This window comes from Cicer arietinum, chromosome 4, assembly GCF_000331145.2.
Source record: "Cicer arietinum cultivar CDC Frontier isolate Library 1 chromosome 4, Cicar.CDCFrontier_v2.0, whole genome shotgun sequence".
Taxonomy (NCBI): domain Eukaryota; kingdom Viridiplantae; phylum Streptophyta; class Magnoliopsida; order Fabales; family Fabaceae; genus Cicer; species Cicer arietinum.
The window spans coordinates 43789868-43806753 of NC_021163.2; the positions used below are offsets into that span (position 1 = coordinate 43789868).

Consider the following 16886-nt stretch of genomic DNA (forward strand, 5'->3'; position numbering starts at 1 on the left):
AGAGCACGTCTTGGAAGATGTAGAAAGGTAATAGAGGCCTTGTAACTCACATCCGACGCCAATCGTCCGTCCCGAATTCCGGTCCTGCAAGGTAACATTATCATTAGTGAAAGTAATAATACAATTATGAGACCGAGTCAATCGACTAATTGAAAGTAAATTAAAGGGTCATCCAGGTACATATAGAACATATGCAACTGAGATGGAAGGGAGGATGTGGACAGTGCCAACTCCTTGAAACCTGGTTTGAGTACCATTGGCAGAAGTTATAGTAGGTAAAAAACCAGATGTAGAGAGTGAAGAAAAGAGACCTTTATTACCAGTAACATGATCAGACGCACCATAATCAAGAACCCAAGGGCCGAGAGAAGATGATTGAGAGAGGTAAACGAATGGGTTACCAGTGTGTGCAACCGAAGTAGGAGAACTAGAGTTCGGATGGCTCTGAACCCATCGGAGAAAATCTTCATAGTTTGCTGGGGAGCCTTGTGGAGATGGTGTAGTTTGAATAGTTGCAGAAGGATCAAGCTGAGTCGCATTTATCGAAGGCGAAGGCTTACCATGCAACTTCGAACAACGATCAATAGTGTGGCCAACCCGATGACAATGCTCACACTTGGGACGAGGCTTAGAGTTGGATGGTCCTCCACGAGAACGATGCTGATTATGTCCCTGAGATGCAAGGGCAGCAGTGTCACCCGAAATTGAAGTAATAGACTGCTCAACTGGATGTTTTGCTGGTACTCGAAGGAGGATCGCTGAGGTAGTAGACATATTCTGAACAGTAGCAGATCCCAAAATTTGATCACGAGTTGCAGAATACTCTTGTGGTAGGCCATAGAGTGCAAGAAGCATGAAGAAGGTGCTGCGTTGATCCAACTCCTTCTTCTGTTCAGCTGGATTACTTGCAGCAGGAGGGAGAAGCTCATTAAAGTCATGAAGTGCACTATGAACGGTGCCAAGATATGCAGAAATAGAGCCATCGAGTGACTTCGGAGTAATGATATTCAACAAGCGGTGACACACTCCATAGAGACGTTGTGTGTCGTTAGTATAGAGTGCCTTTGCTTGACTCCAAACCGATTCACACGTGAGATGCGGACGGAAGATCGGTTTAACATCTGGATGAAGTTTAGACTTAATGACACTACACAACTGAGCATCAATCTGACTCCATTTGGATGTTTCAGTCACATTCACCTTATCAGGGTTTTGGGTGAGATGATCCTCGTAACCTTGACCACGTAGCCATAGTTTGATGTCGGCAGCCCAACAACTATCATAATTTTATCCATTCAATTTTTCAACAGAGAGAGGAGAGGTGATGTAGTTGGTGAAGATGCTCTTTGTTTCAGACTGGGATGCCATGGTCAGCACAGATTGTTAGAAAACGCGTCGGAACCGGGAAAACAGGGGCTGTTTGAACTGGAACTCGTATATCCGTAACTCGAAATTGAAAACTGAGGGCAGATATGGAAGCAGGGGGCCGAGGCGAGTGCGGTGGAAGAAGCGGCACTGTGAACGACTGAACAAAAGTTGAGGAATCAGTGTATCAACAGCAGAGGGGGAAAACCGGAGTTGAGAACACGGTTTGCCGAAGAAAATATTCACCGGAGACAGTGTGTCGACCGGGTAGTTGACAATTAGGGTTGTCTCTCAGTTGGCTCTCAGTTGGGTCTATATACTATGTTGAATATAAAGAGTATTGAGAGACATATTGTGAATAACCTGTGTGTTTCAACTACACAGCGGAATTTCTTTATATAGACAAAGGGTATTAAACAACCCTAATTTACAGTAATAGTAACGGGACAGAATACTTACAGCCCATCTACTATAATATAATATTTACATTATAATATTTAACAGTTTTACTTCTATTGTTTGAACATATATACCAATTGGGACCTCGTAATTTATTAGAAAAAATAGGGGGAGTGACTGTCCTAAGGTCTCAATTCTATCATAAACACAGATAGATTCATTCTCTTTTCCTTTCTTTTACTTATAACTTTCAAACTTTTCCTTAGTCTCCTAATAATCCTACTTCTCATATTTCATTATAGAATAATTCTGTTAATTACTATATATTTAACTAATATTAAGATATTGTACCATTATCTCATTCTTATTCTTCCTTTATATACTTCCCTAATTTCAGGTTTGTTACTTATAAGCTCCTAATTAACAGACAGCTAACATATACTAATATAGTTTGCAGTGTTGTTAAATGGTGCCGCCATTCCGCCATGGCGTGGTGGATTTTTTGAAAACCGGCATAGGCAATTTGTGAAGGAATGCCTGCCATGGTGGCACCATAGGTTGCAATGGCGTATTGATATGGCCGATTTTCCGCTATCCTCCTTCGACAACACTAATAGTTTGGGATGTCACAATAATTGGATAAAATAAAATTTTACTATGTATACTATTGACTTGTCCGAATAAACAGTTTAATTGAACATTAATAGGACAAGCGCTTCTCAAATAAATGTTTATGTTTAAGTTATTTCTATAGTCAAAGGATGTATTAATAGTGTCAAATGAATTTTTTACTCCACTCTTTCGAAACTCCTAAAATGAATATTCATTCTTCCAAGATTTGATTGAAAGTTTTTTTATAAACTATCCTTTCTTAAAGTTTTTGTCATTGTAGGTTGGACAGTTAAGAGATGTTTCCAATAAGGCAAATAATGCAGAACTGAAGTTATTTTTGGAAATAGAATTGGGGCAGGTAATGTTTTTCTTGGTCATTTTATCTTTCTGATAGTGTGGTAGTTGCTATTACAATTTTTCTTTCCCTCTCCAACTGAATCACTACTGACATGGATTTGTTATTTATGCCTTGCACAATGAATTAGGATTTGCGACCTATTCCGCCTCCTGAGAAGTTGAAAGAGGAGTTGTTGCTATTCTTTAAACTTTATGAACCCTCAAATGAGAAGCTTCGGTACGTGCTTAACCAAATCCAAATAGGATCCGTGTTATCAGTGGTAGATTATGGCAGCCAGCCAAAAATCCTTCCTATGAATATGAAGTTGTGGCCTATGGCAGAAGAGTGGTGGATATAATAGGCGTTGCAGCCTATGGCCGCTGGCGCAATATCCCCCATGTCATAATGTGTTGGTAGTGCCATAGCGACTTATTACGATTGAAACTACATTTAATTGATAAAGTTAATTTTCCTGTGTTTCCTCAGGTATGTTGGAAGGCTTTTCGTATTGGGTAGCAAAAAGCCAGTTGATATATTGATGAAACTAAATGAAATGGCTGGATTTGCTCCGGATGAAGAAATTGATCTGTTTGAGGTTAGTCAATATGCATCTAATGTATAATTGTCTTCCACGATGGCAATATCAATATAGTGGGATAGTGCTTATATTCTGTTGTGCATATTCAGGAAATAAAATTTGAACCAAAAATCATGTGCGAACGTGTTGACAAGAAGTCCACTTTTCGTGAAAATCAGGTATAAAATTATTGCCGACTAAATGTATATTCGGTTTCCAGTGCTTTCGAGAATGTTTGAAGCATTTTATATTTCTTATTTTTCCTTTAGGTGTTTATTATTTGGCTTTAGATTTATCAGTCAATTTTGCAATTAAGATAGTAACTTTTGTTTGCACGTTTGTGTTTTGAGCAGTTAGAAGATGGTGATATCATTTGCTTCCAGAAGTCCTCTCATGATGGAGGTGGACAGCAATCTTCCTACCCAGACGTTCCTTCGTTCTTTGATTATGTGCAAAACCGTCAAGTATGTACTATTTAAATTTGCAACATTGAGTTAATATTATTCAGATTTGACTTATATTGTCTTTTATTGTTATTTCATTTTCATACATTAAAGATTGTGAGTCACGTATGTATTATTAGTCACGCTGAGGATTTCCTCAATCAATTCACAAAACCTTTGATCCATCTCAAGTTGTTCCTAGACTTTGCAAGTTGTGGGTCTAAATCCTAAAAACCCAACAAAACAGGAAACTTACCACCCTTCTTCCTCTCATTGTCAAGGCTGGATCCCCCTTCAAGACACCTACTCTGATCGGAGTATGTATATAATTCCTCATCTCTCCCTATCTCGCAGAATACTGTTTCTACAGTGTTAACATTGATCAGTGAATACTCCAATATCTTTGGAATGTTTTTCGTAGTAAGTACACTGTACTGAACATCTAGTTCCACCTACCTACCTGGTAGAAAACAAAATTTTGCTCAATTACTGTGTTAGGAACCAAGATGAGAGGGTGGGCCTGAATAGGCAATTAGCTAATTAGTTGGGCAGGCCCATTATGTGGTGAGTGATGTTATGAAAATATAGGAAATGGGGAAGGAATGTGACGTGGCAGAGGGCGAGGGTTGAACAAAGTGTGATACATTCTGTTATAAGAGGATGTGAAGAGAGAGATGGTATGATTGGTCGACTTTTAGTTAGAACCTTAGAGGTTGGGCAGTCGAAGAGTTGTTTCTTTTCTGAGGAGCTTTTGATCTGGGTTATAGGGGAGAGTTTTTTCCTCTCACAACCTATTATAATCTTAACCATAAAGATTCAAGAATACAATCCCAGGAATACTCATTAATTTATTTCAAAACTGCCCTATATCTTTTAGCTATCATATCAGCTAAACTTGGTATCTTTTCCCAGTATTCATTTCTTACACAAGGATGAACTTTATCTCCATAACATCTATCTTAACATGCTCAGAACCCCCTATTCAATATTATGATTCCGTGGAACTTTGTTTCCATGACATATATTTGCAATGGGTAGTTCCTGTCTGTTTCTTTAGGTTTCCTTACTGTGAAATATGTCCAAAGTGGACTACCAGTATCAGATGAACTAGGATTATATTTATTAATGACAATAGTCTGCTTCTACTGGCACTTCAATGTGCAGAACCAGATGTAGACATGCTCGAAGTATCATAAATATATGACTAAGCTTACCCTGTCACTAAGATTAAATTAAAAATTGTGGAGAGTTGAACGGTAAACTTAAATTTCAATAACAACAGAGTTGTTCTGGAATAGCATTGTTAGGAACCCAAGAATTAGATTCCAAAGATTTAAAGGAAGAACACTTATATTTAGAAAAAAGATAAGAAATAATAGGAGATAATCTCTCCAAAAAAAATAATAGACAAGAGCGGATACGTTCCTACATTGGTTTACACCACTCAATTTTTAAAGTTGCTAAAAGATACTTTCATAAGAGATGGAACCTTTATTTATAGTTCCCATGTACACTTAGGGTAGGAGAGGGAAAGGATCACTAACTACCAACTAACAAACATAATAGTCTACTAACTAACTTCTACTAATTAAAAACTTCTACTAACTAACTTTCCTTTATCTAAGTCCTAACAATACACCCCTCTTCAAAACAACCTTGTCCTCAAGGTTGACATCTACTATATTCTTGTAGGTGTAATATTTGATAACATGATTTTGCTTCCCTTTTCCCTTCCACATACTCATGATATTGAGGTGCTGGCACCCTCATGCAACAGGCTCTCATTTAAATTATCGGCACTTGTATCCTACCAAAGTAAGGAACTATTACTCTCATTTATGTTGTTGCCACCTGGATCCCACTCCCACTGGTGGAAAGGCAAAGACCGATTCATCCCATGATCACCATTTGGCAAAGATTCAGCAACCAGATTATTATCAAGATTATTATCATAATTCAAAGGTTCTTTTTGAGGCCAACCAAATGGGGTAGTGTTGTTCCTGCTACCATATTCATCTTGCAAATTGGACCGAGCTTCATTAACAGTACTGTTGTTTGCATGGATATTGTTGAAGTTGTGGGATTTTAGAGAAAAGGAGGAGAGAAAATAATAAGGGTTTGAATATTATTGATAATAGCTTTATGCTAACTTGATTACAAAAGATTCAATACTAATCTCTATTTACTGAGAAACATAGACTCAATCCTAAATCAGGAACAAATCATAATAATAAAGAGAGATATTCTGAGATTCTCTATGATTATAAATTGATCATAGAAAATAAATCAAGATAATCTAATATAATATAAAAGATATTATAAGATATTTTCTAATATTCTAACACTCCCCTTCAAGCTAAAGTTTACTAAGCTTTAGCTTGCTACAAGAAAACAATGTTTTGCTCCGCAAAATAATAAAAAAAGATGGAAAAGCAACTCAGGGATGCAGGTGAAGTCGGAGAGAATTGCTATAAATACAACCTAGCCAGATAGCCGGAATGATCATCAGCATGAGAGAAATTCATGGCAAGCTGTTGAACAAAGCAAGGTCCATCCTTCTAAAAACTGCATTTGAAAGCTTCAAACCAATAATATTGAAGAAGCGTGCTTCAAGGAGAGAAATGCAAGGCCAGTACATCTAGGACAAAGATAGGGCTAGTGCTTCTGAGACAAATTGCCATGCTAAAGTGTGAGTCATGAAAATAAAAGACATTGTCAGAATGATTATCAATGGAAAAAGAAGTCATCACTAATATGATTCATCTGTGGGAAAAGGGACACCACCAGAATGATTGTCGGTGGGAATAGAAGCCACTGTTATAATCTATTAGTAAGAACTAAATTGCATGACAAACACCAAAGAGGAAGCAGCGCGACTAATGAAACGAAACCATGATTGATCAACGGAGTAAGAAAATGCATCCAAAACAGGAGAGACAATGGTTGTTTCGGAAAACTTGCTGGAAAACTTTTCCAGCAGCGACAGCAGATGAAAGGCAACGGTAGACGGCGGATCTTGGAGGCACATGAGCGCGCGTGGAGCAACTTTTGACCTAAAAAAATCTGGGTATTGTAGATTGGGAGATTCCGCACACAATGGAAGTGGGTGTAACTGTAGCTCGAAACTAGAATACGAGGGCAAATTCGAAACTTAGAGGTTGAGGCGCGATTGACCGACCAAGCAGCAACTGAGAGGCGTCAAAACGTGTCGTCATACGCTGTGGAGACGGCAGCGCGTGAGATCTACTCGCAGGAAAGATTAGCAGCGCGTGAAAGCGCATGTGACAACTTTTGGGCATGACCTAATCTGGAGATGACGACGCTGTTCGCAGGAAAATTCGCTGGAAATAGTGGCAGCGGCGGCAGTAGCGAACTGAACGGAAAACGAGTGAAACGTGTCCGAGTGTTGGAAAAAAGAAACTATGATTATATTCCCTAACTGTTGGGAACTCGACAGCGGAATGTAGGCGGGATCTTGAAGGAGGATCGAAATAGGCTCTGATACCATGTTTAAGTTGTGGGATTTTAGAGAAAAGGAGGAGAGAAAATAATAAGGGTTTGAATATTATTGATAATAGATTTATGCTAACTTGATTACAAAAGATTCAATACTAATCTCTATTTACTGAGAAACATAGACTCAATCCTAAATCAGGAACAAATCATAATAATAAAGAGAGATATTCTGAGATTCTCTATGATTATAAATTGATCGTAGAAAATAAATCAAGATACTCTAATATAATATAAAAGATACTATAAGATATTATAAGATATTTTCTTATATTCTAACAGATATAATCAACCAGCGGAAGTGCCCTAGGATGTATAAGCACTTCCGAAGTTAACATAGCACAGAACTCGACAAGCTTTGTTGCAAATTGTCGCTCCCCTCTTCGGAAAAGTTCAAGGCCCTGAGATAAATACGAGGGCAGCGACACTGGGGCTGTGACAAAGAAAATGTAAGAAAAGAAGCCAAAAGAGCATGTAATCCAGCAAGCTGCAAGTCTATGGCAGTTTCAGCAGGGTCATTTTTCTGAAACATTTTTATTCCTTCTGTAGGTGAACTTCTTTGAAAGAATCTATTGCTACAACTATGAACGTGCTATCAACTTTGGATCTCACTGTTCGGATTTTAAAGCGCCAGCCTTGCATAGCTTGTAGTCCAGTGGTTTCGGTGGCAGCAACAACGTTGCAGGAGCCCCAACCCGTGAATCAGTGTCTGGCGACTCTGGTGGCGGTGGGGCAGCCACAACCAGCAAACAAGCCTTCAGCGGCAGTTCCGGCGTGGTCAGTTCTCCTGCGATTGCGATCCTGGTTGTTCCTGCATGCACTTTCTGATCTGACAACTCCGATGAGGGCACAAGGCTTGCTGGAGTTTTCAAGGACCAAAAACCAGTGCCTTTGCACAGGATTTGGTGGCTGCTACCTTTTTCGTCTGCCACTCTTTTTTGTTTGTCGATAAACCTTCTTTCCTCCATATCTGAATTTCTAGAATTGAAGTTCTTGTTTGAATTTTCATCTTCATTACTTTTCTAGCTCTTCTTCATTTCCAGCAATAGCTCGCTCTTTGATTTCAGCCTGTCCTGTTTTCGCTTGTTCTGTGTCATTCTTCAATTCTTGCAATTTGACTTCTTGTTCATTGGCTTGTCTGTCGTGTTCCTTTTTTTGGGCTTTCTCCTCCTCTTTTGAATTTTTTCCTCTTCTGAATTTTCTTTTATCGTATCCCCAAATTTGGTTCAGGTTCTTGGTTTTCCAGCTGTGACCCCCTTGTATTACACTGCGGATTTGCTGCTGTGGCTTCTTCATCGGCCTATGTTACTCCCTTCTTGACTTTTTTTCTAGTTCTCGATTGCAAATCTATGGATCAGACCTGTGCAAAACAATTCCCAGGTTGGATCTAGGTTTTCTTGATCACGAGAACATAACCAAGATAGTATCCAAGCATCCAAGCTCATGACCACCCATTGAACTTTATGGAACCTATGAATTTCATGCTCCACAAAGAACTTTTCAGCCCTTACAACCCACCCAACTGGATTATCCCTTACAACCCTTGCAGCTCCACCTTCTTGGCCCACCAATCCTCCATTTCCATGAACACTGGCACACCCTCGAGATCCGTCAGGTTGGACCAATTAACTACTTCTACTAACTAACTTTCCTTTATCTAGGTCCTAACAATAACCTAGGTGGTGAGTGTGGTGAATTCAATTTGTTTGTTGCTACAAAAAAGTGTGATTAGGATTTAGGAGTGAAAGAGAGGTATGCATGCATAGGGATATGTGAGTTGGGATGAAATCATGTTTAAATTGAAGTTTTTTACAGCATAATAGGATCATATGAAACTGAATCTCAATTATTTGGGAGTATACCTTGCATACTACCCATTAAAAATTTCATAAATTTATGGTTTCAATGTGACTAAGCATTTCCATGTTTTAGGAATTCCAAGTGATAGAGAAACCATCAAGTTACAGCTCCTTTTTTAATTTATTTATCTAACTTCTCAAATATTCTGCTCATTTTCAGACAGTTGAATTTGTCTTTTGATTCTTTTGGGCGTTACTCTACTTCTCCTTAAAGTTTTACTCAGTCCAAATCATAAAAACTTCTGTCTTTAACCTTTTAGAAATCTATAAGTCCTTCTGTGGTCCTTTCTTGCCTTTTGGTTGTGGTTAGTAATGAATAGTGTTAAATTGCTCGGTGTATTTGATTGGATTCTGTTAGGACTTAGATTAGTAGAGTTAGTTACTAAAATTAGTTAGTTGGTTATGGGGTTGTTAGACCTAATGTGTCTAAATAGGGAGTTAGGTAGTTAGATTGGGATATCATTGAATATTGTAATCATTTGTTGAATAGAGAATAGTCTCTATTGTGAAAAGGAAATCCTTGGAGAAGCGATTTCTCTTCTATCTCTAATAAAAGTGTTCTTTCTTAGGAATCCAATTCTTGGGTTCCTAACAGATTCTGCATTCCCTTGCAATGATTAAACATCGAACACTGAAAAGAATTGGCGTGTTGGGTACTATTTCTGTATAGCCTAATATTTCAAGTCCTTTTCAATTAATTACTTTGCTTTCATATGCAGGTTGTTCGCTTTAGGTGTTTGGAGAAACCAAAGGAGGATGAGTTCAGTCTTGAGCTGTGAGTTTCTCTCAAGCATATGATTCTTTTGTTTCTTTAATCATTTTATGATATTGTAGTATACCTATGGTAGTTCATATATGCTATGCCATCAACTAGGTCCAAGCTTCACACATACGATGATGTTGTAGAAAGAGTCTCTCAACACCTTGGTTTGAATGAACCATCTAAAATCAGACTCACGTCTCATAACTGCTACTCCCAGCAGCCTAAACCACAGCCTATCAAGTACCGAGGAGTGGAACATTTGTCTGACATGCTGGTTCACTACAATCAGGTTATTAGTTGCAATGCATTTTTTAAAAGATGCAGTTGCATTTTAGAGTCTATGCAGTGTTGAATGGACTTAATACTGGTTTGGGTTTTTCCTTAGCATTCAATATGCTAAATAATTGTTTTTCGATTTTATTTCTAGGCTTGTGATATTCTATACTTTGAAGTATTGGATATTCCTCTACCGGAATTGCAATGCCTAAAAACCCTCAAAATCGCTTTCCATCATGATGCCAAAGATGAAGTTAGTATTGTTGGTGGTGCTTTTACATTTTACAGAGTAATTCACTTTATGAGGTTTTATATTTCTAACCAAGTTATCCTTGTTCAGGTGATGATCATTAGATTACCGAAGCATAGTACTGTGGCAGATGTAATTAATGACCTTAAATCAAAGGTAAAGCAGTAAACCCTGGTGCATTTAATATGTAAACCAAATGAATTATAGGCACAAACAGATCTGCTCACACATTTAGATGCATTTTGGGTTTGTCTGCCTATTCCAACACTTATTTTCTAGTATTAAGTTTTAATAGAATTTTAAATTTGTCTCTAAATCGGACGTTAAAAGATATTAAAATAAATACAATAAATGCCCAATCCTAACTAATCAGCACCAAACTAGGATTCTGTATAGCTAAGGAATATTTGAGTTTTTTGTAACACCCTTCCTCATGCTAGAGTTTACATGTCATATGCACCAAGCTTGTTAAAATAGATTCAACCCGAGGACCTCTACTAGACTTGGTAAACATATAAGCGATTTGATCACCGGAACCAACAAAGTGACAATCGGTCTATGTGCTTAGTTCTTTCATGAAAAATTGGGTTGGAAGTAATATGCAACCCAATTTGGTTTTCACAAATTAGTTTCATCTCCTTGGCATCTCCTAATTTGAGTTGGAGTAATTGTTGAAGCCGTGCAAGTTCAAAAGTTTTTGCTGTGATAGCACAGTATTCTACCTTTGTATGTTCTGCTTCTTGCTCAGCCATGAGATCAACTTACCTCCAGCAAAGACACAACATCCTTAAGTGAGCCTTCTATCTCTTGGTGAACATGCCAATCAACATCAGAATGGATAACAACTCTAGTGTTACTCTTATTTTCATAAAATAATTATTCATTTGGTGCACTCATGATATACCTAAGAATGTGAACCACAACGTTTTGGTGGCTATCACTAGGAGCATTCAAAAGTGATGTCTCTGAGGTGCTGCTTACTTGGTTTGACATCCGAGACATTTGTTGTCTGTGAGCATGCAAGTTTGATCCTACAAATTGCACCTTTCCCCTCCCCTCATTTAAGGCATATCTAAGTCTCCTACGAGCCCAAATAAGTACTTTTGGGCTTGGTCTAAGATAATTAAGTTCCAACATCAACATCTACCAATGTCTTCCAATTCCTTCCTTGACTTGGTAGTAGCTTGATGTTGAGATCCATGGAGTATGATTTGGTCAGCAATCGAGCAAAGCCATTTTCCTCAAGTATATCAAGTGGATGTTTCTGTTGAGTAATAATAGCTACTCCAATCGCCAATATTTTAGCGGCCTCAAATCCTTAGTTTAAGAGTTTAGTGACATACGTTGTGAGTCACTGGATACTAGGATGAACATTACCCATGATGATGATGTCGTCGACAGAGACAAGTAGGTGGTCGGTGAAGATTGCAAGAAAATAGAGTAGTCTACTTCACATTGGGCCATCTCATAACTAGCATAAATAGTATTAGAATTCCAAGAGGACCTGTTACCTATTTGCAGTGCAACAGATATCTCCAGTGATTAGTGCAATGTCCATCGGTGGGGACAAAGACAAGGCTGGGTGCAATAAGAAGGTTAGAGATATCTGGAAGAAGAAAATTTGACTTACCAGGATCATCTGTCTAGTCTGGATTAGAAAATAAAAAAGGATGATTCTTAAAGAAGATGACATCTGTAGAGACAATGTACAAGTGAAGATTTCCAGAAGTAGCATCAATTGTTTTTCTGTAGATGAGAGTAGTTGAGGAAAAACTCTGGAGGGACTTGGAGACAATGTACAAGTGAAGATTTCCAGAAGTAGCATCAATTGTTTTTCTGTAGATGAGAGTAGTTGAGGAAAAACTCTGGAGGGACTTGGCCACAAGTTTATCTTTCCCTGGAGTAGGGCCATGAACAACAAACGTGCTTTTGAAGAGACATAGTGGTAGAAAGTAAAAATGTTGTAGGAACAAAACAAAGTGTTGTTCTTGGTTGTCAAGAACAAGGGAGGGCATGTGATTTATTAAGTAGAAGCTGTGAGAATAGTATCCCGAAAACATGAGGCGACACCTATTTGTGCAAGAGCAAGGTATGAGTTGTTTCAACTAAGTGTGGATTCTTCCTTTCAACAAAACCAATCTGGTTGGGGATACGAGTGTGACACCCTCAAACTAGTAACTTAATCTTGAAATTTTTTTTTTAACTATTTAAACCATACAAAACATATATATAAACTTCTGTATACAACTTCTATTATCCGGCAAAAATCAGGTCATGACTATATACAATGTTTAACGACTCAAAATACATACTCAACTAGCCCTGATACAAAACATAATAAGGCATGGACACGTCTCTGCTTGTCTCTTACCTCCTTTACTTCATGAACTAGTTGCTACGACGCGGCAAAAAGTCCATGTATCAAGCTCGCCGTCGTCTCCAAATTCGAATGTAAAAATAGAGACATTCTAAGAGTAGAAGAGAGAGATAAGAATGTGAACGTTTAAAAATGGGAAAGCAGATAAGTATACACATTTAAGAGCAGAGTGTAGTTTACAGGAGTTTTTGGTTTGTGTCGTTGGGTAGATTGCTCCTTTCTTTTTTGCCTTAATTTATTTTAGGAAAGGATTGTGTATTAGCTTCTTCGAGAGTTGCTCCTGGTTTGTTTTTAGAGATCAATATTTCAAATATGGAATGTAATTGGACTTTTTTTGCTGATTAGTTTAAGAAAACTATTATATCTGTGTATTTGTTTATGTTTCTTTTCTGGACTGAGGATTATTTATCCTCCATCATTTATGTACTGCTTTCTCTTTCTGATACCAATACAACGTCATTTTTAATAAAAAAATCATATTGTTTAGGATTGTGTTTCTGTGTTATTGTGCTAAACACTAGTGACTGCTGCATTAATGGAAATTTCTAACTATGTATTTTCCCTCAAAACAGGTAGATTTATCACATCCTGATGCGGAGCTTAGATTGCTTGAAGTATTTAATCACAAGATCTATAAGGTAATGATAATATGTAGATATTGAGTTTTACTTTGAAATACTAACATTAAGCTTTTATCTATAGTGTAAACATGATTTCCTAAACTTGGCTAGTTGACGGTTCATTATATTTGAGGCCAAAAGTGAAAAGTGGATTTGTGTTGTGTTCCTGAAATTAGGAATAGTTCAGATAATTTAACCTGCTTTTATGGGATTAAATGCCAAGTGTTAACATTTAAAAATTATAGATAGAAACATACAAAATGTTATAGTGAAAACTAAAAAAAAAACATTATTTTTTAATATTCTTCTAAAATCTTGAATCTGAAGATTCTGGTTACAAGATTCTGTATAAATGACCAGCAACATGTAATGACGGTGAAGTAGGTTTTTCCCTCTTTTATGATGGAATTCCTCTGCACTTATTATTTTCCATTTTTAATGATGGGAAATACTTCATTTCCCAATGACCATATACTTCAAGATTTAATGAGTAAGCTGCTAAACAAAATAGAATCGTAGCTTGATAAAATCATCATAATTTATATTTATTTTTTCATGCTTTACCTATGTGGTCTCAATTGTTTGACAACCTATAACTTAATGCATATTTCCATATAATATCAGTTTTGTGCTGCTGTTTTCATCGTTTCTTAATAATGATTGTGAAGATGTTTCAAGTTTTTGGTAATGCTCATCACATTTTATGATCTATCTATTGCAGATTTTTCATGTCAGTGAAAATATTGAGAATATTAATGATCATTATTGGACACTACGAGCAGAGGAGGTAAAGATATACTGTTTTATAATAATAAATTGTTTTGTTGTTGGGATAAGTTGTTATCAAATAGAATCTGGACTGAAGGGATTGGAAATAACAGTTGCCCCCCCCAGATCATTAATCATATTAAACCACATACATATTAAAAGCCTGTATCATTTCACTTCCCTTTTTATGTGACACCCTATAACTTTAATATGGTACAAACTTTACTGTCCTCCATGGCCGCCCTGCCCCATCACTATGCCTCTCCTAGACTCTATTGATTCGGACTTTACTATAAAAGTTGCATTAATCCTTTTCCTGCAGTGTTGTCGAAAGGCAGCTATGGCGGAAATATGGGTGGGAATAGGCCAGGCCAGGCTTTGAAAGGCCTGAGCCTGGCCTACGATTTATATTTTAGGCCTAAGCCTGGCCTACGATTTATTTTTTAGGCCTAAGCCTGGCCTACGGCCTATCATAGGCTTTTTTTTTTGCCTAGCCTGACCTTTTTAAAAGTCTGGCCTGAAAGCCTATTTAAAATAATTTTTAAAAAATATGAAACTAACATCCTTTAAACCCTAAAAAATAATTTTTTGTGATAAATAATAGATTTTTTTTTCTGAAACAAACACACTAATTATTAACTCTTAAACAAATATAGAACGACTACTGAGTGATTGACTAATTGAACGGCCACCGAATATGAAATGACTACCAAATATGGAATCGCTACCGAATATAGAACAACTACTGAATATGGAGTGCTCAGAGTAATTTCTTAATTGATAGAATTTAAAATAGGAAATAATATTATTAATATAATAATAATAAATAATATTAATAAATAATAAAATATATATAGGCCGGCCTGTCAGGCCTAATAGTCTTTTTTATAAGTCTGAGTCTGACCTATTTAAATAAATAGGCTTTAAAAACAGTCTGAGCCTAGCCTTTTTATTAAATAGGCCAGGCCAGACCATAAGTAGGCCAGCCCATAGGCCCCTGACGGACGGCCTAGCCTATTCCCATTCCTAGGAGGAAAGCAGTGGTGGAGATTTGACTAGCCCCCATACTATGGCTGTGGTGTAGTGAATTCAATATGCGGACCATGGCGGCTGTTTTCTGTGTGGCAATTGTTGCGCTGCCAGCAGCCATGATGGAAAACTAAAGTGTTTTCGTTTTCTGCCATGTAACCCTTAAAAAAGGCGAGACTTGTAGTAAGGCCCAAAGGTGAAAAACCTAACAATTAGTGGTAGGTGCAGCGACCCGACCCACAAAAGTGAAGCTCATTGATGGAAACCCTTTAAAAAGTGAGACTTGTAGCGCAGGCTGACTTTTTCTCACTTCCGTTATTGTTTGGTCAACTTTCTCATTTCCGTTTGAAACCATTTAGGTCTCATCTGACATTGCTTTCTTTTTTAAAATCTTTTGTTTTATTTTTTTTTTTAAATTAATATTTGTTTTCTGGTGTACAACGGGGTGACGAGATTTGAACTTAAGACCTCATACATACTTCCCAATTCCCTCTCCATTAAATTCTTTGTTCCCTTCCAATTTTGTTTAAAAATTTTATGATATTTTTTGGTGTTATTATTTTTAAATACTTCTGTTCTTAAGTTTTATTGTGATAATATTTTTAATTATTTTTTCTTTGCTTCTCTTTTTCTTAATTGTGCCAATCTTTTAATTCTTTATTTCAAGTCAGTTTTCTGAATTTGATTACCTTTTTAAAATTCTAATTATTTAATAATTTTTTTTCTTTTATTTTTTATGTTCTAATTTCTGTTTTTTTTACATTATTTTTAAACTTTGTTTTTAAGTTCTAATTATTTGTTTCTTTTAATTATTTTACATTATTTGTAGAATTTGAATGAAAAGTTGAGGTGCTTCTGATCTATCTTTCATCAAATAAAGTCAAATTTACTAGAGTACAATCATCAATACAACTTGAGTCTAATGACCAAAAACTAGAGTCTACCAAACCTAAAACACATTAACTAAAGACGAACAAACCAAGCTACTGCAGAGGAAAATGGGGTCAGAAATACAACAACAACGACCACCTAAACTTATCCCACGAAGTAGGATCGGTTATATGGATCAAATGACGTCATAATGTTCTATTATATAGCATATATCTCTATCGAGCTCATGGATCTCAAAGTCTTTTTTAATAGTTTGTCTTATACTTTTTCTAAGTCTCCCTTTGCATTTAGCAATTTGACTACCTTTCATCTGATCTACTCTCCTTACTATAGAATCTACAAGTCTCCTCTCTACACGCCTAAACCACCTAAGTTGGGTTTCTACCATCTTTTCTAGGATATATGCTACGCCAACTCTCTTTCTAACGATGTCATTTCTAATGCTATCTCATATAGTCTTTTCAGACATTCAACACAACATTCTCATCTCCGCTACACTTATTTTATCCTTGTGTTGATTTTGTACCACTCAATACTCCATCCTTACAAACATCACTGGTCTTATAGTTGTGGGGTAAAATTTCGCCTTCAATTTAAGCGGTACTTTTTTCATCACATAAAACATCTGAGGCACTCTGTTTCAAGTGTCAACCACCCAACTTGAATCCTATGGTTTACATCTCCTTTTATTTCTCTGTCATTTTGTGCCATAGCCCCAAAATATTTAAACTGTGTGACTTGTGGTATGGTATGATCTCCAACTTTCGCCTCTTGTTAGAAATGCTTCACCTTTTGCTAAAGTTGCAT

At 36.9% G+C, this 16886-nt stretch overlaps 1 protein-coding gene across 2 annotated transcripts in view; it reads left to right on the plus strand.

The window, feature by feature from the left end:
- Positions 1-16886, plus strand: part of LOC101501692 (ubiquitin C-terminal hydrolase 12-like) — a 34627-nt gene that overhangs the window by 14171 nt on the left and 3570 nt on the right. For both annotated transcript variants that reach the window (XM_004498002.4, XM_004498001.4), the window contains exons 17-27: positions 2657-2734; positions 2862-2950; positions 3200-3308; positions 3401-3469; positions 3644-3754; positions 9825-9880; positions 9980-10157; positions 10296-10397; positions 10485-10550; positions 13344-13409; positions 14113-14178. In XM_004498002.4, coding sequence (XP_004498059.1) covers positions 2657-2734; positions 2862-2950; positions 3200-3308; positions 3401-3469; positions 3644-3754; positions 9825-9880; positions 9980-10157; positions 10296-10397; positions 10485-10550; positions 13344-13409; positions 14113-14178 — 990 coding nt within the window. The remainder of the gene's footprint in view (positions 1-2656; positions 2735-2861; positions 2951-3199; positions 3309-3400; positions 3470-3643; positions 3755-9824; positions 9881-9979; positions 10158-10295; positions 10398-10484; positions 10551-13343; positions 13410-14112; positions 14179-16886) is intronic.